The sequence below is a fragment of the Acinonyx jubatus genome, chromosome B4, assembly GCF_027475565.1.
Source record: "Acinonyx jubatus isolate Ajub_Pintada_27869175 chromosome B4, VMU_Ajub_asm_v1.0, whole genome shotgun sequence".
Taxonomy (NCBI): Eukaryota; Metazoa; Chordata; class Mammalia; order Carnivora; family Felidae; genus Acinonyx; species Acinonyx jubatus.
This window is the reverse complement of record NC_069387.1, coordinates 55,726,217-55,751,465: the sequence shown is the minus strand read 5'-3', so window position 1 is coordinate 55,751,465 and position 25,249 is coordinate 55,726,217. Positions and strand designations below refer to the sequence as shown.

The 25,249-nt window shown below is 35.5% G+C and overlaps 1 protein-coding gene across 47 annotated transcripts in view; it reads left to right on the top strand.

The window, feature by feature from the left end:
- Window positions 1-18,123, top strand: part of SOX5 (SRY-box transcription factor 5) — a 1,008,244-nt gene extending 990,121 nt beyond the window's left edge. For all 47 annotated transcript variants that reach the window (XM_053225987.1, XM_027035741.2, XM_053225993.1 and 44 more), the window contains 4 exons: window positions 2,357-2,465; window positions 5,487-5,660; window positions 11,239-11,455; window positions 13,050-18,123. In XM_053225987.1, the coding sequence (XP_053081962.1) occupies window positions 2,357-2,465; window positions 5,487-5,660; window positions 11,239-11,455; window positions 13,050-13,353 (804 nt within the window). In that variant the 3' untranslated portion in view covers window positions 13,354-18,123. The remainder of the gene's footprint in view (window positions 1-2,356; window positions 2,466-5,486; window positions 5,661-11,238; window positions 11,456-13,049) is intronic.
- Window positions 18,124-25,249: the final 7,126 nt, after the last annotated feature.

Genomic DNA, 25,249 nt, shown 5'->3' with positions numbered 1-25,249 from the left:
ACTATAGGATCAATTTTCATATGGAATTATATGGTAATTATTTGCCATGTAACCACTGTGTTTTTATATAGTGCTACATATTTACCATATAACCACTTAGGTTTTGTAATATCCCCCTTACCTCAGTTCCTTAAAGTCTTCTGAATTCATTGTCAGTGAGGGTTTTTAAAATGTGCCAGTGTTACCATTTTGATGTACATCCTATTTTAAGGTGTTTTAATTAAAGGCACACCACACATTCTCCAGTTTCTCTAGTCATGTCTCATTTTCCTGTTCACATGTCTGGGAATCGGCTATGCAAAGGGTCACAAAAACAAGACAGTTTACACTGTTAACTTCCACTCTCTGCCACTGACATGCTCTTGAGAAATATTGTAAATTCCATTTTGGGTAACTAATTACATAATTTTATTATACTGCATGTTCTAGTGGTAGATGGTTAGAGGTTACTTACTGTAAAAACTGATGGTAACTTTCCTACCCATCATTTGCTAATTTTAGCCTCTTGGTAAGATGGCACAAGGTTCATAGCCCAACATAGAACATTTGAAGTCACTTAACATTTCATCCTTTTTCTACTCCAATTGCCTTCACTTTGCTTTTTCTTCTTAAAAGACTTTGCTTCAGAATGGAAAACTGTGTCTAAACTATGTAGCATTATTACCTTATACACCATTAAATCAAAACCTGAGAGGTGATCCATGCCTAGTACATTCCCCAAAGATAGTACAGTAAAGTCTTCATTGACTGCAGACTATCAGATCATGCTGATGGAATGTGGGGTTTGTTTTTTTTTTAATGTAACTGTCTTCTATTTTAATGGCTACATTTACTATGAACGGTCTGTTTAGCTGGTGTCCTTGGCGCCCCTGTTCTCAGCTGAATATATACAGCAGACTGTCTCAGCAAAAGAAATCCAGAACATAGAAATTAGCTGAAAATGCCAATTTCACACATATTGGATCAGGTTCTACATTTTTAAATATATAATTTATCTCAACTTAGAACTATATAATCCTGTAGAACTAGAGTTGATACCAACTATTTTGTTTCCAATCTCCTTGCTGTGTTTTGTACTAATTGACAATTAAAAATATTATTTCTACTAAGTCATGTACAGCCTTTGATGAATAGGAGCTCCAAGGCCACTAACTTGAAAGAATTTTTCTCTAGTATGTATAAATGTAATACTGTGAGAGATGTTGTAGAGATAAAGCATGTACTACATTAAGAATTTGAATACCCTAATGGTTGTTGGTGGGAACATTAGTTGGACCCTTTACCTATAATACAATTGTCTTAAATAGTTGATTATTTATTGTGTCAATAGCTGTTATGCAGTATACGGGTTCATTTGAACAGTTCATGACTGTGTTCCTCAGAAAATGAGGTAAATAATTATAAATAAACCTGACCAAATTTTATGAAATCCAATAGATGCTTTCCTTAAAACTGTTTTGGAACCAAATCATCCTCAGAGCAATGACGGAAAGTGCTAGAAAAGTTGTAAACCTTTCATTGTATGCTTTTTCTTTTCATAAAATCACCCAATTCCTTAATTGGAAGTAGTTTAGTATTTCATGTGGTTTAGATTAAGCATTATATTTTCCTTGACAATAATTTTGTTTGTAATGCCATGTTCTCCATGAATTCAAATCATGCACTGCATGCTTTTAAATGACTTGATGTCTTTGCAGATCTAATTTTGGTGTATTTGTATCTCAAATAATTCGCCAACTCAATATTTTGGCTTAGCAATCCAAATCAAATTGTGGTCCAAGTAGCAGGCACTCACATTGAATGTACAGAGACTTGACAAGCAATTAGCAATGAATATTTAAACGTCTTCATTACCCTTGCATGAGGAATGCAGATGGCATTTAGGGAGATGGCAACCAGAGGGCACTACTGTGAATTATGTTTCTATCAGTTGGTCACCTGACTATTGGAAGACTTTCTCTGGGCCCCATGCCACTCCTATACTTCTACTGTCTGGCTAAAAATAGAGCGTTCCAAATGGTGCAAAACAGGTTGCTTTTCATGAAATTACTCTGCACATTTTACCATTCAGGAAGATTGTCTCCAGGGATCCCAGCATATACCCTTTAGGCATACCAAACCCAAATGCCAAGACTATCTAGGGGATTCTAAGAATCAGAGTTCCTTCAAAAACCCTGCTCATCGTTTGCTTCAGTTATCTCAGCAGAATGTGCTGAATGTGCAAAGGTGAATAAATCAATATCCCGTCCCTCCCAGGAGTTAATGTATTATATATGGCCCAAGAAAAAAATGTCTTTGAATAATTATAATTTCCAGACTGAGCTCTCATTATAAATTTCTTTTTTTTTTTTTTAAGGAAAAAACAACACTGGAGAGTCTGACTCAGCAACTGGCAGTTAAACAGAATGAAGAAGGAAAATTTAGCCATGCCATGATGGATTTCAATATGAGTGGAGATTCTGATGGTTTGTGAAAATTATTCATATATATACCAATAGTGTGCAGAAGTGTCTATTTAGCATCAATTAAAACTACTAAAAAGTATGTAAGACAGCCGCCTAATACCTGATCGTTACAATAAGAGCTCATGTGTACTGAACAGTTCCCATGTGCCAAACAATCTGCTGAGTGTTCTGCACAAATCATCTCATTAATTTCTAGCACAACCTGTGAAGTAAATACTATTACAAATAAAGAGATTGGCCCCTGGGAATTTTGAATCATTTTTCCCCCAACATAACAAGGCTGTAAGTACCAGAGGCAGATCCTGGATTCAAGATGGCACAATTCTATTTTTTTTATTTTTATGTTTTTTAACATTTTATTTATTTTTGAGACAGGGAGAGACAGAGCATGAACAGGGGAGGGTCAGAGAGAGGGAGACACAGAATCCGAAACAGGCTCCAGGCTCTGAGCTGGCAGCACAGAGCCGACACGGGGCTCAAACTCACGGACCGGACCGTGAGATCATGACCTGAGCCGAAGTCGGCCGCTTAACCGACCAAGCCACCCAGGCGCCCCCAAGATGGCACAATTCTAAAGCAAATACTCACAGTCACTGTCTAATCTATCTCTCACTTCCCTATTTCTTTTCAGCAAACTTTTCAGAAATTTGTATCTATCTGCTCATTTTCAAGTTGTCATTTGTAAGATTCTGACCAGAATACAAGGCTCAGTGGACATCTTCAGGATTTTCTTTCTTTTTTTTTTTTTTTTTTCATTTTGAAACGCTTCCCTCTTATACTGTCTATTGTACAGTCCGGTGTCATCCCTACCCTTTGTAACCCAACTAGAACGCCAGCTACACAGCCTCATGCTTTCCTCACATGCCTTCTTTTTGTCTGCATCATTTCCGAACATTCTAAAATCCAAAATGACAACTAATGAAATTGATACCCTAATTTTAATCGCACAGCAAAGAAAGAAAAAGAAGAAAGTGTTATTCCTCTCACCTTGAGCCCCAGCTAGGAACCTCTCTCCACTGTCAAGTACCAAACACACATTTTAAGAGCACTGTCCTCAAATGTGTTACTATTGAAGAGGAAGTTCCCTGCATGTAGAAAAGTCTGCACCAGAGCAAACCATTAGGAAGCATACTTTAGGACAGAGGGGGTTGCCTTGAATTCCCCAACATACTTAGTTGTCTCCTCTGTACCTTGGTCCCCAATTCTGCCTTTAAGTCCAGTTCTGCACCAGCTACAAAAGTAGCCAAACTTGACCAGGTAGCCAGATAATTTTATCAAAACGAATCTTGTTCAATTGGATATCCAACAAAAGTCAGTGTTGTCCTAGCCTGTTGGATCCAATCATTTCCTTCTATTTTCCACATCACTTGGTTAAGATAAACCTAGCCTAAGTACATATAAAGAGCTTGTTTAGCTGTGATGAAGTTACACTATGTTCATTTTATTGCTTATGTTGCTGTAAGGTGTAAGAACAAGAAAAAGCAGATGTGCAAATGATCATTTGCTAGTTACAAACCCATTTTAGGAAGATGTTGCCATATATTAGCACTCATTTATGTCAATAAAAAAGACAATGACTGGTAATAAGACATTTCATAAATTTTAAGTTGTACTAGCATGATAAAATATAAGCATAGTAATCAGCATTAAAACATCAACAATTTTGTTGCTGTTATTTGTTAAATTCAGTCATGCTTGTGTATGCAAAATATTTTCCAATCTTCATCAGACCAAAGAGCATACTATGAATGAGAAATAATGAGAAACTCCACCAACAGGTATGCTGTGTTTTTGTTTGCTGCTATAGAGGTCTTCAAGCCTGGGTAATTCTGGTTGATTCCTATTCCTTCTAATTGAGAAAAGAAAGGAAGAGGAGTATGAAGAAAGAAGAAAAAAGCAGTGCTTTGATTAATGATACAAGCTCTAGAAATCCCCAAATTATTTAAACATTTTATATGCTACCAAAATACATCTCTTCCATATTTTCTAAAGATAACCCTGTAATACTTAGTATCACAGTTCTGTGTTTTCTTATGCTTCTCCTGATTTTCTTTGCCTAAACTCAAGTATCTCTGGAAGCTGTTTAGTCTGGTGAAACTATTCTATAAAGTCATGCAAAGCCTGGAGGAATGAATGCAGCTCCCAAAGTTTCTACCCAGACTCAGTCGTGTTCTATTGTCATAAGTCTTGAAGGGAACTTTCAGGGGGTCTCCGGATAAGTTTAGATGTTAGGGAGAAAATTCAGGGGAATGAATTTTTTTTTCACCTTAAATATGTGGCTGTAGACTTCTTAAGAAACCACAGTTGTGTACCTGTTCATTGTTTTTTCCCTACCATTTTCAAATATCTTCTGGGGAGCAGGCTATCATGGATGCATCAGCATCTTTCATGCATTTATCAGCACAAAATTGCAAAGAAATGCCAAACACATTACAGAAGATTATCTATATTGTATTTTCACCCCAAAGTTTTATTTAGCAGCATTTTATTTCTATAACCTCAGAGAGAGGAAAAGGGCATGACTACTCTGTGTTCTGACCGTCTTTAGGTAGCAGAGACACAACCTCACTTGTAGTCCATTGTGCCAAATGTGCTAGTGTTTCACAATTTTCTTAGGTTCTTCACCCATTTAATATTTACACAGTGCCAGCATGCCTACCGGTATACTCCAACTGTTCTCTTTCCATTTTGCCTCAAAGATCACGTATTCAGGTTTCTCGTGTCCTTTTGAAAGTAAATGGTGAAACAGTCCACAGTCCATTGAAGAAAAAAAAAAGGAAAAATATATTAGAAATGGAATGAAAATGCAGATACAACAATTGCCACTACAAGGCTTAATCAGAAACTTCATAAACAAGCATCTGTGTCAAGAACTGAAAATACTATTAGCAGATATACTTGTTATATTCATATTTAATATACTAGAATAGATATTTTACAGACAAATATTCGATAGTAATGCAAAGAAGAGAATTGCCAAAAGTCTTAACACTAACATGAAGCAGTGTTCCCTATTTTTAGGAAGTGCTGGAGTCTCGGAGTCAAGAATTTATAGAGAATCCAGAGGGCGTGGTAGCAATGAACCCCACATAAAGCGTCCAATGAATGCCTTCATGGTGTGGGCTAAAGATGAGCGAAGGAAAATCCTTCAAGCCTTTCCTGACATGCACAACTCCAACATCAGCAAGATATTGGGTAAGAAACTTATTGATGGTTACATGATGTATGGAATAAATGTACAATTCTGTTTTATGCAGTTGTTGAAAGGTACTGGCTTTGGAGGCCAGGCAGCTCATGTTATCTACTTCTCTAAAAAGAAGCACCATTACTGAGCCTTTTCTTCTGACGACAGAGCACTTCATGTTTGTTGAGAAATGGGCCCAGTTTTTATAGCTAATTTAGTTGTGTACCTCTATATTAACTGTGGCAATATTTTTTCTTCTTTAAAATCTAGAAATTTTTGTACTAAGTTCTTAGTTCTTTTTGTATGAACTACGTAATAATGGTATTGACCGTATTCATTCTTTTCCTTTGAACTACAGAATTCTTCATGTGCTGGGGATAGAAGCATAGGTGATGGTTGTTCTGGTACTATCATTGAAAATCAGTTTAGAATGTCAGAGGACACAAGAACATGTGGTGTGTGCAGTTTTTAATTTACACTTTTAGTAGCCTTGAGCCCATTTTCAGCATCATGTAAAAAGGGACTTTCCCTACCATTGCAGCTTTCAACTTAAGAGATAATAAAGTACATATTTGCCTTACATGCATAGACACTAAAGCACACAGAAAATATGGGCGAGAGGTAAGAGTATTATAAAGAGACTTACTGTATACCAGTTTAAGTCCCAGAAAAAGGAACGAAGATTCCATTTTGTGTGTGCTGTTCACTTGACACCATCATCACTGTTATTGTCATCGTCCTCATCTTCGTCACGCTCATCTTCCAGATAGCCAGCTACCAGATGAGCTAAGCAAATTTTGACTATTTACTCTCTGACTGCTAGGAGCTAAACAACAAAAACAGAATAGGAATACCTAGCTCGATCAGTAAATTTGGGCTTCAACAAATAAGTGACATTCCTCTGTGTTACTAAAGCTTTACTAAAATCCATAATGCACTTGGAATTACATGTACTTAACGCAGATAAGTGCTCCTTTTGATCCTTTACATTAAGGAACTGGTCATCTAAAAGTGGTTACTAAACATATACATGTGTTTTTATGCTCCCATATTCTCAAATTCTCATGTTACTGGGTGGTAATAGATGCCATCCAGTTCACAGCATGCATTTGTAGTGAGACCAAAACAAACAAACAAAAAACCATCAACCACTTGAACTTATGTCTCAGTTTTCATCTAAAATGATCTTGAAATCTTTAGGTTAATGTCATCTCAAAAGATAAGAGTATGTAAAGCTTTAGGTATATAGAAAATGGGAATATTTATGGAGATATATATATATATGTATATATATATATATTCAAAAAATTAAACTGATCAAAAGGAAATGCATATTTTTATGCTGCTACCATCTCTGACCTGTTTGTTTCTTTTTATGACCATATTTTACCTTCCATATGAAATTTTCCATTTTTAAAAAATGTATCTGTTCCATTGGGGAAAACTCTAGAAATGAATAAAATATTCCATATTTTAACATATCAGTTATCACAAAATTAGCCCAAAATGTCAAAATGAAAAAATGAACTAAATACTGAGATTATTTAAACTGTCTTTATATCATTCAATTCATGTGTATGAATACTGGAAAATGTTAATCACTGATTCAAACTTTATCCTAAGTATAAGAGAAATATCAGCTTTGATGATGTGAAATACTTTAGAAGATGTAGGAAAAGACTTTATGGGAAAGAGGTGGCTAGCTACAAGAGTTTCTTTCTGGTTTGAAGGAAAGAATATTAGGATGACCATATAGTTAAATCACAATAGGTTACATGAAAAAAGAGTGCTGTCTAATTTTGGACTTTTCAATAGAATTGTATTAATTAAAGATATCCAGGAAAAAAAAACCACTGAGGTGTTTGGGACCTCAATATTTGGTCTTAGCTTCAAATAAATAAGTGATCTTCAAATATCCACAAGATCATTCTAAGTGGCCCATTTCATATAAAAGTACAAAGAAAGCTTGATGTTTTCCTCTCTACTGATTGTTTTGGATAACAGCCTCCGACAGCATGCCGCTAATTCATTCTGCTTAAAACAGGCGCTTGAGCTGGGTTGACATTTTACGTAGTCTCTGGGGATCCTAGTTGACATTTTAAAGGGCTTCTAAGCATTTTATAATACCCTAAAATCTGGTTTTAATAAGCCATTCTGCTGAAATTGTTAACATAAGGAATCACCTTTTACTGTTTGGCGCTAGATCAGGGGATGGGGGACATCTTTTTCTGATTAGATATACAGTAGTTGGAGTAAAATGTGCAAATTCATTACAGACCCCATGGAGATGACGATGCTACTCAGCTCAAACTCTTCATTTTTATCACATCGCCAGATTTAGAAAGGAAAAGAGTACTTTCAAGACTTTTATGAACATCATATTTTTTTAATTGAATCTTCCTCTTTGTCATCAGGAGGAATACCCAAAAGTCCTTCTCCGTTTTTTTTTGTTTTTTTTTTTTTTCATTGTAAAAGGCTAGGCTTTTGCGAAAAAGCGGAGAACTTACTCCCTGTACGTGGTCCAGGGTAAGCAACCAGCCACATCTTAAATCAAGTAGATGTTTCCGTCTCTTTTGGAGATACCTAAAATGCTTTCCTACCATTCACATCCAGCGTGTCTCAATGTTTACATCGTAGCTACGTACAGTGGATGTTGTACCTGCAAAGCCGTTAAAACCAACACCAAACTTGTCATTTAGTTATTCAAAAGTTAGTATTCAAAACTGAAAACTGCAGTAGCCACCAACCAAAACACCATTTGTTCCGCACGGTCATAAAACAGCATAGTTGGCCATTTTACCAACTACAGGCACCACTTTCACTATCTTGATTCTTAATTTTAAGAAGACTTAGAACTATGCTCCGGCCATCTTTTAAAATGTAATTTAGGATTCAGTGATACTTCCGGAGAAATTATATTATCAAGTGTCTAAATATGTTGTGATTCCAGTTCATGCCAGATTTAGAAGCCAGCTTGTCTAAGAATTTACACATCTTTTATTATATATGTATCTGTTTTATCTTTATATAAATATGTATCTTTTATTTATCCTATATATGTGTGTGTGTATATATATATATCCCTTTTTCCTCTGCATTTCAGATAGATCAACTGTCTTTAAGTTCCTCTAATCCTCCTTCCCACTGCAAGGCCTGACCATTCTATTCTTCCTCCATAGAAAGCTCTCCCTCTCTGATTCCTATAGGAATCATTTCCACAAAACCTTCCTGACCTACAAAAGATTGACCCAACTCCCTATGTTTTCATAGCTTCCTGTACTTTCTCCACTTGTAATTAAAATAATAATTTTTTTTAATTAGCTGTTTAATGTATTTCTTCTCCACTGGAATATGAGCCTCAGGAAGATAAGGAACAAAATGATTCACCACTGCGTATCCAGTAATTAATACAGCATGGTGCACATAGTAGGAAATCTAAAAAGAGTTCTCACATTCCAGGGTGGGTTACAGTAAGGCATAAACATTCCCTTTCCTTAGAAAACCATATCCTTTTTGAGCTTATGGAACATTTAGACATTGAGAAGTACCATTAGCAATTTCTATTCTAATTGAGGATGCTAGTTACTTGGTTCTGCCTGGTGATAAAGATAGGGGATTTTAGTGTCAACCATCCTTGGTCATTTTTCAGTGTATTTATATAACTATGAAGTAAATTATTTCTGGTAAGCTCACTTTTACACTCCCTGATCTGAGGTTCAAAATTCTGTTATACATACTTGTAAGAAACTTCCCAAAAAGAATTGACCCCGTTCAATGGTATTATAGCTTTACCTGTATTTATATTTGCCCTGAGAATAACATGATGGTTTCAAATACCTCTAGAGAATAGTGTTGGGCAATAAAGAGTTTGAGATTGTACCTACAAACTTAGGATGTGGCCATTGAAACACAAGTTTGAGAAAGGAATGGAAAAATAAACTATGATTTGAACTGTAACCTGGATTTCTGTAGTAAATAGAATAAAATCATATTGGCTGTCTAGATTGGAAAAAAATCTGTTTATAAATTTGTGTAACACCTATGTGGATATACCCACCCAGGCAACATCTGTTCTGATAGGAAAAAATTCTAAGGGAAGAGATATTGTCCCTTTTACTCTATTCCTTTAATAAATAAAACAGCCCATATTGAGGACTTTTCTGCATTTGTAGAGAAGAACGGTTCATCAGTGAGCTAGTTGCATTTGAGAAATGGAATTTAGGTTGAGTAATGAACCCATTTGAAAGCCTGAAGATCTTGCTTAGATGACTTTGGAAGGCAGGTAAAGGCTTCCATGCCTGTAAGTATTTGGTATAGAACCCACAATTCCAGTTATTTTGATCCTTGTGCATTTGAGTAGAGTTGAGCTGATTACTTCCTGATAAACACACTTCATCTACACACAGATTCTCCTCACGTGTTTAATACAAAAAAAAATTATTACTTCTACTTCTTTTACTACTATGCATAGCCATACTAATAGAATCAAATATTTAAATCACGTTTATATTGAGAATTAACATAACTGTTTTTAACTGTTGTTTTCTTTTATTGTTTTTTTGTTTTGTTTTGTTTTTGTTTTTTTTTGCAATCCTAGTTGAGTCCAAACCAAAATCAAAAGTGAAAAGACGGAGAACACCAATTTGGCTTGACATTATTAATGCAAACTATATCATGAGAAGTGACATCTTTATATATTATTGAAAGTGATTTATTAAGAGAAAAATCTTACCCCTTATATACTTATTGTAATTCTGACCTCTGCTAAGTCATAGATAGCAGGTGGTTATAGGTATGTAAAAACATACATTGTAGCATACTTTCAATTATATCAAACCTGAGTTTGAGTCACAGATTTGTAATTTAATAATTGTGTGACCTTGGGTGAGTTACTTCATGTATTTGAACTTCAGTTTTCTCATTTATGGAAATAAGTATAAATGCTATCTTACAGGATTATGATGAAAGTTAAAAACGTGACAACTTATGTAAAGTTTTTAGCGCAGTGTCTATCTAGCACCTGGTAGTTAGCTGGTGCATGTTCATTAATATAATTTTTTGTAATTTAAGTTTTAATGAAATGAATTTTTAAATGCAATCATTCATGAAAGCATACTTAAACATTTTGAGAAGAATTATATATGTTAGGAACCCTTGTAGTAAGTAATGCACCCCCACTTAAAAATACTAACTAGATAATTAGCCACAGATTGAAAATATGTAATAAGTTTTTGCATAATTTTTCAGTTCACAGTTGAATTAGATCATGGTCTAATGTGGAAATAAAAGATGTATTCTTAACATTAGCTGTGAGCTTTTAAGTAAATATATACGCTTTTGGCTAAATTGTTCATTCCAGCCAGGAAAAAAAATATATATTGGCCAGTGTTTGTACCTTTGGGTACACAGTTTGCTCTACACAGCCACCAACACCCCTGTTCTTGTGAGATCTCACCTCTTGAGTCATAGTTCACTAATCAAACACATTTTTATGTATTTCTGGGCTTTAGCCAACATTTTTATTTTAGATTTATTTTCTTGTCCTTAGCAGCTGTGCAAATTGGAATCCTAACCTTCTTTTCCTCATAGGATCTCGCTGGAAAGCTATGACAAACCTAGAGAAACAGCCATATTATGAGGAGCAAGCCCGTCTCAGCAAACAGCACCTGGAGAAGTACCCTGACTACAAATACAAGCCCAGGCCAAAGCGCACCTGCCTCGTGGATGGCAAAAAGCTGCGCATCGGTGAATACAAGGCAATCATGCGGAATAGGCGGCAGGAAATGCGGCAATACTTCAATGTTGGGTATGGACCTTTCCGTAATTTTATATGGGGAACACTTCTTGTTATGCGTAATGGGATGTGAACCATATTCGTTGAGCTGTAAAGCAGCATTTTGAAAAAGAACTTGACCTCAATGTATTTTCAGAAATTAGCCTGGCCCCCACGTGATCCTGAAAAGAATACATCCATATGAAGCCACCCCGAGTTCCTAGAACAATGGCTCTAGTGTGAGCTTTACTCCCGCTGGCTTGAAGATAAAATATCTGATAGTAAATAATTTTGAAGCTTGTCATTAACAACTTAGAAGTATTATCGGTTCTTTTCTTTGTTGGTTTTCATTACTTCCAAGGCTTCCCATTGACAAATTCTGCAACATCTTTGTTAAGGAAATACAATATAAAAATGATTCCAAAAGAAACACTCACTTTTGAATATGGGGGGATTTCTGGGCTATCAAGGCACATATGTGGCCTTTGTAGATCACACAAAGTGGGGATTCTATTTAGGGCACCACAGGGTTGTGAATGGGAAAGCTGTCTTCCGAACTAAGAGTGTAGTTCTCAAGAGGTTTTACCCTGCCTCCTATGGCAAGGCTGTCTACAGTATCATATTAGGCTAACTGCAACATCATTGCTTCTGCAGAATTTTCTCAGAAAGCACAGAGATAAAGTTGCTTATATCTGGAACATAAGTTAGTAAGATCCCAACAGCTGCTTATAATAATAAATACCGTTCTGAAATGGCTGGAAGATACCTTAGAGAAAGACTTATAAAGTCTGCTCTATCCTGTTCTCTTGAAAGAGTCTGCCTGCTCTGTCCATTGGCCCATGATTTATATCCCGACGCGCGACTCTTCTCAAAGCCAAGCATGAAACCCAACACTTGCTGAGGAAATAGTAAACATATGAATGAATGAAAGAAGGCAGAAATGAACATTATCTATTAATCTCTTCCCACTAAGACCAGCTACATAATTTGAGGAGCTCCCAGCAAAATGAAAATGTGTGGGGTTCCTATTAAAAAGTTAAGAATTTCAAGACTGTGGCAACAACTTTAAAGCAAGCATAGGATCTTTCATAGCCCAGGGCCCTTTCCAGCTGCAGAGCTGTGCACCCACGAGGCTGACCCTGCTTCCTGTCCCCCCAGCTACTGCAGGGACCAAGTGGACAATGTGATACTGTTCAGTTCCGGTGAGTTCCAAGCAGTCAAGTTTTATTTTGAGAGCTCTCATATTTTAGGGTTTTTTTTCCCCATTAAAATTGAATTATCTTTATTTCTAAAAAGCTGAGTGTTATAGTGAAGGAAAACTGAACTTGGGGTCAAGGACTGAGGTTCTTCTGCTTAATCTTTCTACACCTCAGGTTTTTTGCATAAGGGAACATAGGAATAAAAATTATTTTGAGGATCAGGTGGGTAACCCATGTAAATGCCTATAAAGCATGACACACAAGTAAGTTATTGCAATCACAGTAGGATACCATTTTTTAGATGTTGGGCAATAGATGAAAATCAGTAGTTTAGAACTGGACAAGCTGAGCAGATTCATTATACAGTAAAGCCTGCATCTGACTATCCCTTCACCCACAGTGTATTTTTGGGAATTCCTCTCTGACAGGCAACAAGCACAGATCCCCATCGCCACTGCTGGTGTGGTATACCCTGGAGCCATCGCCATGGCTGGAATGCCCTCCCCTCACCTGCCCTCGGAGCACTCAAGCGTGTCTAGCAGCCCCGAGCCTGGGATGCCCGTTATCCAGAGCACTTATGGTGTGAAAGGAGAGGAGCCACATATCAAAGAAGAGATACAGGCTGAGGACATCAACGGAGAAATTTATGATGAGTTTGATGAGGAAGAAGATGATCCAGATGTAGATTATGGGAGTGACAGTGAAAACCATATTGCAGGACAAGCCAACTGATAAGGGTCAAAAAATGGTTGTGACCTTAGGACTTAAAGAAGCCCTAGCTGGTTCATCCTTACCAGTGGCCAAGCACATTAACTTTCTCATACACTGACTGTTACTTTAACTGTTAGTCTTAAATAGTTGGGACATCAGCTGACTAATAGACCTCAGCCTCAAAAGGCTTGGAAAGGAAAAAAAAAAAAAATACAAGCAAACAACAATATCAACAACAAGAGATTGAAATAAGCTATGGGTAAAATAATGCCAGTAATTCAGCTGCTACATCCAAGCACTGAAGTCTTACCCGTCAACTTTTTTTTTTTTAATAAACTTTATGGCTGTTTGTTCTACAATGTTCTAGAAATTCTCACTCAGGTACACAGTGCCAACAAGTGGCTTGTGAATGTGTTTTGTTGTTTTGTGCTACAATTTTTAAAAAGAAATAAGTTTTGTTTTGTTTTTTGGGGCTTCTGGGTTTTTTCCTTTTCCTTTCCTTTCCTTTTTTTTTCCTTTTTTTTTCTTTTCTTTCTTTTTTTTTTTTTTTGTAATGCACCTGACAGAAAAAAAGAAAGATGAATTTCTCTTTACTTCTCTCCACCTTCTCCATCTCTATACTTTAAAGATGGAAGTCTGTGCATGGGGGGGAAGTGGGAAAAAGAGCCTGTTTTTAACTTCCTTGCTATCCACCACAAAATAAGCAATTATTTTCTTCAGAGGACTTTCTTTGTCTATTGCACACCACACTACATCTTTGAGCAAGTGCCAAATTTGTACTGAAGTGTTGACCCAGTTCCTTTTTTTTCCTTTCCTTTTTCCTGTTCCTTCTTAAGTTAGGACAGTGTTATATCTTAGACAATCCCTTGGAAAACCTGAAATACCAGCAGCTGGTGAGATTTGACTTTTTTTTTTTTAATGGAAACTGTAGGTGCTGTTCTCAGGTGAAGAGAGAGAGAGAGAGAGAGAGAGACATAAGAAATTTAGAGAAAAAAATATTTTCTGATCTTGGATTTTTGTGTGTATGTATGTGTGTGATTATGGTACTAATAGGAATAACATTGAACCATTGTGAGTTAAACCCACATCTGGGGATGAAATCCCACATCCTCCTAAGTGACTGGTCTGGAAGCAACCTTGACCTTGACTTTGCACTTCAAATGACAACCAAGATAGGGCTCAGAAATTATATTTTTAAATTTCTAATATGATTATTGGATGGATTGGGCGGCCCTGTGTAATAGAGGTGTGCACATATAACATGGAAGCTACTAGCAAACTGTTCCCAGATGTCCCTTCTTCCTGATCAGTTGGTTCCACTAATGTTTGCTACTTAATGATTTCTGTTTGTTTTTCCTATTGATAACTTTGAGCAAAACAATCATTGTTTTCCTTGAATATATTTGGCCATTTTCCAGGAACACAGAATTAGCTTATTTCTTCAACATTCCATCCTTTCCTGATCAGGAAATGGAACTGATGCTTTTATAAGGTATTTTTCATCTCTCCATGGAATGAGGCGGAGGCCATTTGCATTTCACAATTGTGGGCCATGTGCATCCCATACCATAAAGAGCAGGATTTGATTAAAAGTCATTGCAGCCCAACAAAATGGAGCCGGGCTGAACCTAGTGAGCGTCGCTACGACTCTTCACTCGCTGTAAGAGGAATCCACTGAAGGCCAATTTTTGGTTCCAGCAGAGTATGTGCATAGAGCGACAACTGATGGTGACAGAACCGCTTGTTTAGATTTTGCCAACCAAATGCCACGACAGTTATAGGGCTTGTACAAATAAACGCAAAATCGTTTAAAGTCAATTGCCATTATTTGTGCTGAGGCATCAGACAGTAAATACTCCAACCAGGAGCTTGGATGTGCTATGGTTTTCACTCCAGTCATCATTTTGCTATCTCACCCCTCAAACCTGACCCAAAAGTTTGATTTTTACATATAAATAAGAAAAAGAATCCTTTTTATTTTTCTCTCTCTCAAAAGACTTGCTCTGGGGTTTTGCTTGGAGGAGCTGATCATATCTTGCATGTCAGAGATTTTGTTTTGTTTTTCTGTTTGTTTTTGATGACTGTATTTTCATTTGAACTGCCTCTTTTTGCTAGTGTTGTAATGATGATGATGATAAAATAATAATAATAATAATAGTAATAATAATAATAATGGTCAGCTGTTCCCAGATTAGTAAGTTATGTATAATTTATTTCTCCCTCTCTATTTTATTCTCCTCTGATTTGGAAGTACAGCCAATAAGCTGTTAGATATTTAAAACGAATTCCCATCTTCCAACTCATTTATATATATATATTTATACACACACACACACACACACACACACACACACATTCACCCACACAATTTTACTTCTCCTTCAGTACATTTTCTCCTTTTTAAAAATTTGGCCCCAACAACGTCAAGTACTGGTGTTTCATACAAAGGAGTGAATAGGAGGGTCGTGTTCAATCTTAATTAACTTATGCTCTCATCACTCATTTTAGTTATGTAATTGCCACAGTCATCTAGAGCCATTTTTTTTTGTTTTTGTTTGTTGTTTTTAAGCACTCTGGATAAGGAAAAAAATAGACACTCGTTTTATATCGTTATTATGTACAATGTGAAAACAGATTTTTAAAAATTTGTTCTTCGTCTTTGTTAACAAATTCTTATGTGGGTTCACCTCTCACGTTTGCTGGATACTTATTTTACACCACGTTATAAAGATGCTTTGTTTTCATTTCATTACTTTGGGCTACAAGAATACTTTGTTTTAGCTCCAGGTAGATGCCACTGAGGGCAATCACAGCTGAAACCAATTCTAACACACTTACCAGTGAGTTGACAAAACACTTCTGTGTGGTCTTTTTTTGTTCGTTTTTTATTCTGTTTTATTTGAAGGGGAAAATGAAATTGTTAATGGTGACCTTTAACTGCTGAAATTCAGAAGTTAATTTTATTTAGTTAGGTTTATGTCAGAGAGACTACACCATGGTGGACTAAAACAGGAAGTCCAGAGCCTTGTGTTCTGTTCTCTTGTTCTGACATAGGATTCGCTGGCTGTCGCAATTTCTTTGCCTTGGTTTTCCCCAAAAGAAAACGAAAAAAAATTATGTTGATGTTTAAAGTGCTTTGATGTCCTTTGATTAAAGGTGCTATGAATAGCAACTTACTGTGTTAACACATTGCCTTTTTGGCATTTGATTGGTTTATCATTTTTATAAAGGATCCTAAAACCTTGTATTCTTTTTCTGTGCCCCATGATGATCAAAAAAGCTAAAGTTGAGGAAATGAGAGGAAGATCAAACTGAAATGAAGCTAACATTTCCCTACTCTATCCTTTCCTACCTCCCCGTTCATATATCCCCTCTCATTCTCCCTCTCTCTTGCTCCCTTTCTCTCTCCCTCTCTCTCACACACACAAACGCATACACACATGCATACACACACACACACACACATGCACACACTCACCCCAGTACTGAGGAATAATCTTGCCTGAATTCTGATTTATGGCTATTGTGATCAATTCATCTAAAAATAGTCATGTTATAAAATGAATCTAAGAGAATATCACTGGAGAAAATAGGTTCAAATTGCTCATTTACAAGATACTACTAATTTGGCTGGTTACTTGGATAAAATACAAATACTTTGGCTTGGCAATTGGATAAAATACAAAACTGTTCTTCAGTACATTTGTACCTAAATTACTTAAGTCAATTTTTTACATTTATTTGGCATCTGCATTTAAAAGTTAACCATATATAAAATCCCTCCCAAAGATCATAACTATTATTGAAACCAAACCCTCTTATAAGGAACAAATATAAAAGAGTTGTCTTTGATGAAATTATTTCATAGATTTGATTTTGGAGTAGACTTTTACCTTAATTCATTTAAAGAAAGTTATCTTTAACTATTTTGTGGTCCCAATTTCAGATATTTTCTTAATCCAGAAGTTGTTACTGTTTCCAGAAGAAATCTCTTATATCACATTTAAAACATCAAAAGTAATTACATTTTCATTCATTCTAATGGGTAAATTATTGAATTGTAATAAACAACTGTATATTTGCAAACAGGTTTATAAAATATTTGTCTATCAAGTTAATAGTAAAATAAAAATTATGGGGTCTGCAAGGAAAATTATGAAGCCCACTTAAAGTGGTTCAGATATCTCTTTGTCGTATAGGGCATAAGTTTTTGTTTAGACAGGCTTTTACAGTATTTAATTTTAAAGTTTCCTATAACTATCAGTTTCCCAAGTTGAAGATGATGTTGTGTTAAGTTTTCTACTGATTGATTCCTGTTCTCCCCAGTGTGTCTGTCACTGGTTCACTAAAACAGTATTTATACAGCTCCACTGGCTCTAAAGCTCTTAGTCCGTCTAACATTTTGGATTTTATGAGTAAAAATGGGGGAAAAAAGTAGAAAAGAGACAATCAAATGCCTGGAGCTTAAAACAAAGTATGTGCAACCTACCATCTCACTTGAAATTTAATAAAATAAATAATTATGTAAATATAACATAGAGTTATAGATTTATATTTTGTTCATAACACATAGTGTAATATAAGTTGTATATTTTCATGTTTTTGGTTTTATGTTACCATTCATGCCACAATAAAAACAGGAGTTTATGTACTCTTAAAAAAAAAGATGTGGGTTGCCACCAACCTGTTTTTTTTGTTTGTTTTTTGTTTTTTTGTTTTTGCATTCTTTTTTTCAGTATTACTGCCATGCAAGGCACCAATAAAAACAGCAAATGTGTTCTTTACCTATTATACTGTGTTTCTTTTCACAATTCTTGTTATGAGGGTATAATCTTTAATTATGAAAAGAGTAAAAGTATGGAAAGCCATTTAGTTTTCAATATAAATTACCCCCACTTCCTGAAGTTGACTTTGAACTGAGAGCTCAGGGTTTAGTCCTTCATGGTGGGCATTGCAAGAAGGACCCCTGGACCTTTTTATACGGCATCCCTTCCTAGCTTCACAGTAAGGTCAAAAGCTATAGCTCTCATAGGTAATGGAGTCTAATACTCTTTAAAATCCTACAGCCTGAAGGATTTTTAATGTTCTTCTCCTAAGCTTGACACTATCATTGGGGCAGGGTTTCTACACTTTAGAATTCTATTTTATCCTGTGTGTATAGAAAGCATACACATTTTAGGTTATGAAATTGCTAAGAACTAGAAATAATTTTCACCTTGCTGGTATCTAATTTAGGATGATGGGTGTTTCTAAATTGTTCAACACTCTTAAGTTAGCTTCTGGATTCTACCTTCAATTTTTAAAGCAAATGTTAAAAAAGAGAAGCCACCATTTTTGCTGGTCTTTCTCACCATATGATGTTTTTCTATCTTGATAGTTCTATGTGTAATAGGTTCCTGCAGGGGCTTTTGTTTGTTTCCTTGGTTGCTTGCTTGGTTTTTAAATAAGTATCAAGATGCTAGGTCAGATAGCATGTGGTCCAAATAAACATAAAGTAAGTATATAAAGAGGATATAGTCTACTAACACTTTGCCCATTGTGTCCCTTAACAGAAGTATTTTACAAAGTCTGGTCCATGGACCACCTGCTTCAGAATTAACTGTTAAAAATGTAGATTCCTGGGCCCAACTCCAGATGTAGTCAATCAGAATCTCTAGGGATAGAGATAAAGCTGTTGCTATTCAACAGCTCCAAATAATCATGCTGCACACGCTGGTATTTCAAAACAACCAGGAGGTGGGGCTGTTTTCCTCTCCTATTGACTTTCTTTGCATGTCCAATTTTGCAGATCCTGTGCCCTACCATACTTTAACCTTAAGCCTCTGTGAAAACCTTGAAGCTTAGGGTCAGAAAGAGGCAAGAGTTTGGAAAAAGCTATCGATCTGTCACTTGGTAGATTGTTTTTGATCCACCAGTACCCCAGTACCATGCTTGTGTGTGTGTTATCCTTGTTTCTCTGCTCTGGCATTGTTCATGGGCAAAGCAGGAGGCTTCAGAGACTCCAAGCGAGTGCAACACTGAAAATATAACTGAAACACACAAAGCTACGCCCACTTAGTATTTGCAAAATGAACTGAGGTTATTTGAAAGGAAAATATCCATTGTAGAAGTGAAGAGATAAACATCCCATGCAGTGTTTATTATAATAGACCGCCTATGGCTACACTGGTCACAGTCTCATACTGTTACTTCAAAAAACAGCATTATCAGGATATGCTAACTGTATGTGGGCAGGGAAAATCTTGTCTGGTTATGAAACCTGATCACTCAAGGTGTTAAGTCCCAACCACCACCCTCTCTTTCCTACCAAATAAAGTTCATTTAGTTTTGTTCTGTGATACTTCAGTTTAGAAGCATTCTATTCTTGGCCTTTATGTACTTTAGTTTCTTATGGAATATTTAGGACTAGCATGCAATAACGGATTGTTTCCTTACTGTCAATGCCTTCAACAACCAAAAAATACTGGCAATAGTGAAAAGAAACTCATTCTCTTTTTTTCATTTATCTCAATTTTGCCAATTTCAGTCGTTGGTGTTTGAGGACGTTCACATGTGTTTTTAAGACATCAGGACGCTGTCATTCTTACCAAATTTTAAAGTTCAGAAGTCAGCCCTATTTATAACTTAACACCATCACTGAAACCTCAGTTATAGCAATGGAGGTGAAGGGAAGCATGAATTAGTCCAATGTCTGAACTAAAGAATATTTATGAAAAAAATAGATTTATTTTTCTTGAACTACTAAAGCAACCTAAGAGCTAGCTGAGAAGACCTGTTTTATAAGTAAGCATTGTAATTAGAGTGTAAAGTGTATGCAATAGTATTGCTAAAAGTTCTTAAAAATAGTTATGTTTTCTTAAACAGGCTAAACATCTGTCCTACAATCTTGTTTGTTCTACCAATTTGCTTAGCAAACTATTTTTACCACCAAGAATGAACCAGTTCAGCTCTGATCACAATAATCACTATTTTCCAATTAGTCAGGTCCAGATTCATGAGATTTTACTCCCCCATTACTGCCATTGTCTAAATATTCAGGCGAATATGGAATGGAATGGTATTTTGTTGCTATTCACAATAGAACCAAGAGGATGGAAGTTGTTTTATCATTGATGTCTCTGATTCAATTTAAGAAGAAAAAAAAAATTACCAGAACAACTGTAGGAAGTCAGTAGGCCTAAGTAAACACCGCCATTTTGTATATTGCCTGTTCAATTTAGTATTAAATTTTAGAGTCTGGAAAGCAATCCTAATTACACACAAACTGTACAATATATTTGAAATAAAGTCTTTGTTTATAAAAATCACTTGTGATTACTTTTTTAATAAACTAATGTGGTCTTGGTAGAATGTTGGAGAAGCCACCACAGAACATATTTAGGTTATTAATTACTTAGAGGACTGATTTTGTTCAACTTGCTCCAACATTGGCCCTCAGTGAGCATTCATTTAGCCTTATATACCAAACCTACAATTGACTACACGTTTACAAATTGTGGTTGCATGAACTTAAGTTTGATTCAGGACTATAATCATTACTAGTAAGCCTCAAATAATTACACAAATTGTCCTTTTTATTTGAAGTGATCCTTCAAAGAACATTGTCTTCTACTGGGTGAACATGCACGAATGGAATTAACAATCTGCTTTCTGATGGGCAGAGCTTATTTGACATGTGGAAAATGAAATTGCCAGTGGTATAACATTTGGGCACAAATGCTAACTATAGTTATTGAAAAGAAAATGTTAGAGTTATTAAAGACTTATCAATTTTTCCCTAACCTATTAATACCACAGGTCCATAAAGCTTTGGTATTATAGCCTATTATGTCACCCAAATATTGGACTCTTTCTCATAAAATCCTCTGGCAGAGTTTTATCTTTGTCTCTTGCTGTTATAGTAAAACTTTAAAAAGTAACTTGATTTTTCAGATACTTCCAGATTCCCAAAGTTTATGTTGGAAACCTTTAGAAAGTTTTGTAAATTTTACACTTTTTTATGTAAATTTTAAACACACAAACCTTGAGTTTGTATCATGAAAAAATATCATGATAAAAATAAAGCTTTTTATGAGTAAAAAATACAAATCAGGAAAAATAAATGATAAGAATCATATGAGGTTGTGGTAATGATTCAATATTTGGCAAATATTAACTGAATGATGTTAACCTTGTTCTGGGAATAAAAAAGCCTAACTCCTGTCAAAGTTGATGAGCCTCTGGCTCTCCAGTGCATCATGTTGGCTTTATTTAAATATATAGACTCTTACCCATTTTCAAAATTTGGTATGCTTGTAATAATACACAAATACAATTATATGAGTACAGTTAACACATACCGCATAAAGAAACAAGGCTAAGGAGTAAGAATAAAAATAGATTACACACACACATTCACACAACTCTAATCGACACACAACAACAAAATAGGCTTTATCTTCATAGCAATCAGGGCAAAGAAGAAACTACATGGATTAGAGAATTCTTATTGCTTAATTGAAGGAAGCATGCAAGTTGATCATGAGAAGTAAACCTTCATTGCCCTAAATTCTTGGATGGATTTCACACTTAAGGGATAAGAAACAATGCAAAGAACCACTTTGTTTTGTAAGCGGATTCACAAAAGCTGTAGATTTGTTTCATATATACTTTATCAGTCCTTGAGAAGAGTTTTATGAAGACAACTTGCAGGGGGTCAGAGAGAGAGAGGGTATACATATGAATAGATAACTGGATATATTGATTAGAGGAGGATTTACAAGGATAAAGCTGGCAGAATTGTGATTGTGATGAATATTTATCGTGTCCCACAGACTAGCTTTTTCAACCATCAGATGTTTCTAATTGGCTTTTAATTATGCTATGTTCATTATTATGATAGGTAAACAAAGATATAAAACATTTCTTCCCTCAACATTTGTAATTTCCAAGGGAATAAGACTAGTATACATTAAGCAATAAAACAATATAAGAATATGATGAATGAACCAAAGACTGTAAGTGATAGATTTCAAATGAGAACAAGAATCATGTGAATACTCACAAGATGTCAGCTACTAAATAAAGGTAGGAGGTGGTGAATGGCCACCCTCCAACTCAACAACTAGAAAAAGCTAGAAAATACAAAAAGTATATTTTAAAGGCGTTAGGAAACCATGGAAGAAATGAGACTAGATGAACCACGATTCCAAAAAAGCAAGAATCTGTCCAAGGTGAAGGTGATGGTTGCTAGCCATTTCTATTTAATGAAGACATTAGCAAATCCTGAAATAACTTTTATAGCAAGACTTGGAAGCTCCTGGGTGACAGGGACACCAGCAAAGCAGTTGTGTGGATCTCAAGCAACAAATTGGAAACTCAAGGGACCTCAAATACAAGACAGTTTTCACTAATGGCATATTTTCTGAGTTCTATGGCTGTGTGTGGGATGCAAGAGATTTATAGTAAAAGTTTTTCAAAGAAAGACTGAAGTCTACAGCCAGTTAGTGCTTGGGAAACAAAGTCCTGCCAGAGATGCGGGACCTTCCTCAAGTGTACAGCTAGTCTCCCTGTCAAAACATTTGACAGATTTTATCTTCAAAAGGTAAAATTCTAGACAGCTGGACTGCGTACCTTAGAAGGGCAGAACTGAATTCCCTGTAGTCTCTCATGGCTGAGGAGACTAACACCCATTATGCTCACAAGCAAAATTTGGGAAAACCACACTCTAGGACAAAATTAAGGTAGTCTGAGTATTATTAAAACTGCCAAGCAGCCTTGACACAGCTAAATTTCTGATAAGAGTAAGATAATCAGCCCTTCACCCTAACACAACAATGGGAAACTCCATTCTGGCAAAAGATGAAATCAAAGAGTTCCTTTGTAGTTTTTTTATTTAGAAATTTTAGGAATAAAAAAATTCTAAATACAGGAAAAGATAAAAAAAAAGACTGATAATGAAAGAAAAAACAAACAGTAGATATATGCCCACAAGTGAGGTTGATACTAAAGCCAGCAAACAAAGACTTTAACATAACTCTAGCTGATATAGTTAAAATGTGTGAAAAAATAGACAAAATAAAGAGGTGAAATCTATGAATAATAATCAACTAGACACAGAAGAGGCCAAGATTAGTAAGATTAGTAAAAAGAAATAGTTTAATAAAAAAATACAGAGATCTATAAAAAGTATTTAAAGAGAAAATTGCTGAGACTTTTCGAAGCTAATAAAAGATACCACACAGATTAAAGAAGTTCAGGTAATCCAAGTGGGATAAAGGAAAGGAAAACCACATACATAAACACTATAGCAAAACCATTGAAAACCAATGACAGATAAATTCTTAATAACAGTCAGAGGAAAAACCACATTATCATCAGAAAAAGTGACAAAAAACTGACAGCTGACTTCTCAATAGAAACAATGAAATCTAAAAAACAATGAAATCATATTTTTAAAGTGCTACAGGAAAAAATTTGCAAACTAGAATTCTACATACCATAGGAACTATCCTAGAACATTGAAGTTTCAACAGAGACATTTTCAAATGAACAAAGGCTTGGAGTACTCAGCAGCAGCAGATCTGACTACAATATTAGAGATTGCCGCAGGCTGAAAGAAAGTGATTCTACATGGAAAAATGGAACTGCAGATGTAAAAGAAGAATCCTGGAAATGGTAGATATATGTGTTAATATAAATGACTTGGATCTGTACACAATGCCTTGTCAAGTTTTAAATAAATGTAGAAGTAAATTCATGACAACAATGATAAAACAAGGGAAGAGGCTAAATAGATTAAAAAATCTAATTATCCAGCAGCATCAAGAAGTCAGTGAAGGAGGGGCACCTGGGTGGCTCAGTTGGTTAAGCGTCCAACTGGCTCAAGTCATGATCTCATAGTTTTTGAGTTGGAGCTCTACGTCTGGCTCTGTGCTAACATCTCAGAGCCTGGAGCCTGCTTCAGATTCTGTCTCCCTCTCTCTCTGTCCCTCCCCCACTTGCACTCTGTCTCTCTCTCTCTCTCTCTCTCAAAAATAAATACACATTAAAAAAAAAAAAGTCAGTGATGCATTTGGTGATCTCTAGAGTAGCCAGATAGAGAATGGTGAAAGAATTTATAACCAACTTTCTGAGAGAAAAAAAAAATGGAATAAAAAAAAATTTAAAGGGAGGCTAGACTGTAGACTGTCAGACTGAATACAATAAGATGCATGCTACCACAAGAGATATCACTTAAGATGGTTGAATGTAAAAGGGTGGGGGAGGATAGATTGTGTAAATACTATGAAGAGAAAACTATGATTGCTTTACTAACATCAGACAAAGGAGGTTTGCAGATAAGAAGCATTACAAAAGATAAATATATTTCAAGTGAGTCAATCCAATTGGAAGATATGAGAATTTTTGAAATCTATATACTAAAAATCATAACTTCAAATGATATAAAACAAGCCCCAAATGACAGAACTAACTAAACAGAGAAATACACAAATCTATCAGCATAACGTTAATGCAGTTCACTCAATAGCTATTAAAACAAGCTGGAAGAAATTAGGAAAATTATAGAAGTTCTGAATACTACAATGAACAAACATGACCAAATGGTCATGTATAGAACATTTCCAACATTTCCCCCAGTGATGAAAGAATTGACATTCTTTTCAGGTGCCTTTGGAACATTTTTACCAAAATCAACAATGTAGTGTATCAAAAAAAAAAAAAAAAATCATGCAGAGGCTATTTCTTAACCCAATAGAATTGAACCTATTAATAAACAACATTTAGCTAGAAAAATTCCAGTTTCATGGAAATATAATATCATAGATCAATAAGGGTATTAATGCCTCCCGTGTTTTTATTTATTTTCCTATAGTTCATATGGCTCTTTCTACTTTACCACATAGTCTTCATGGGTTTTCCTCTCAACTGGAATATC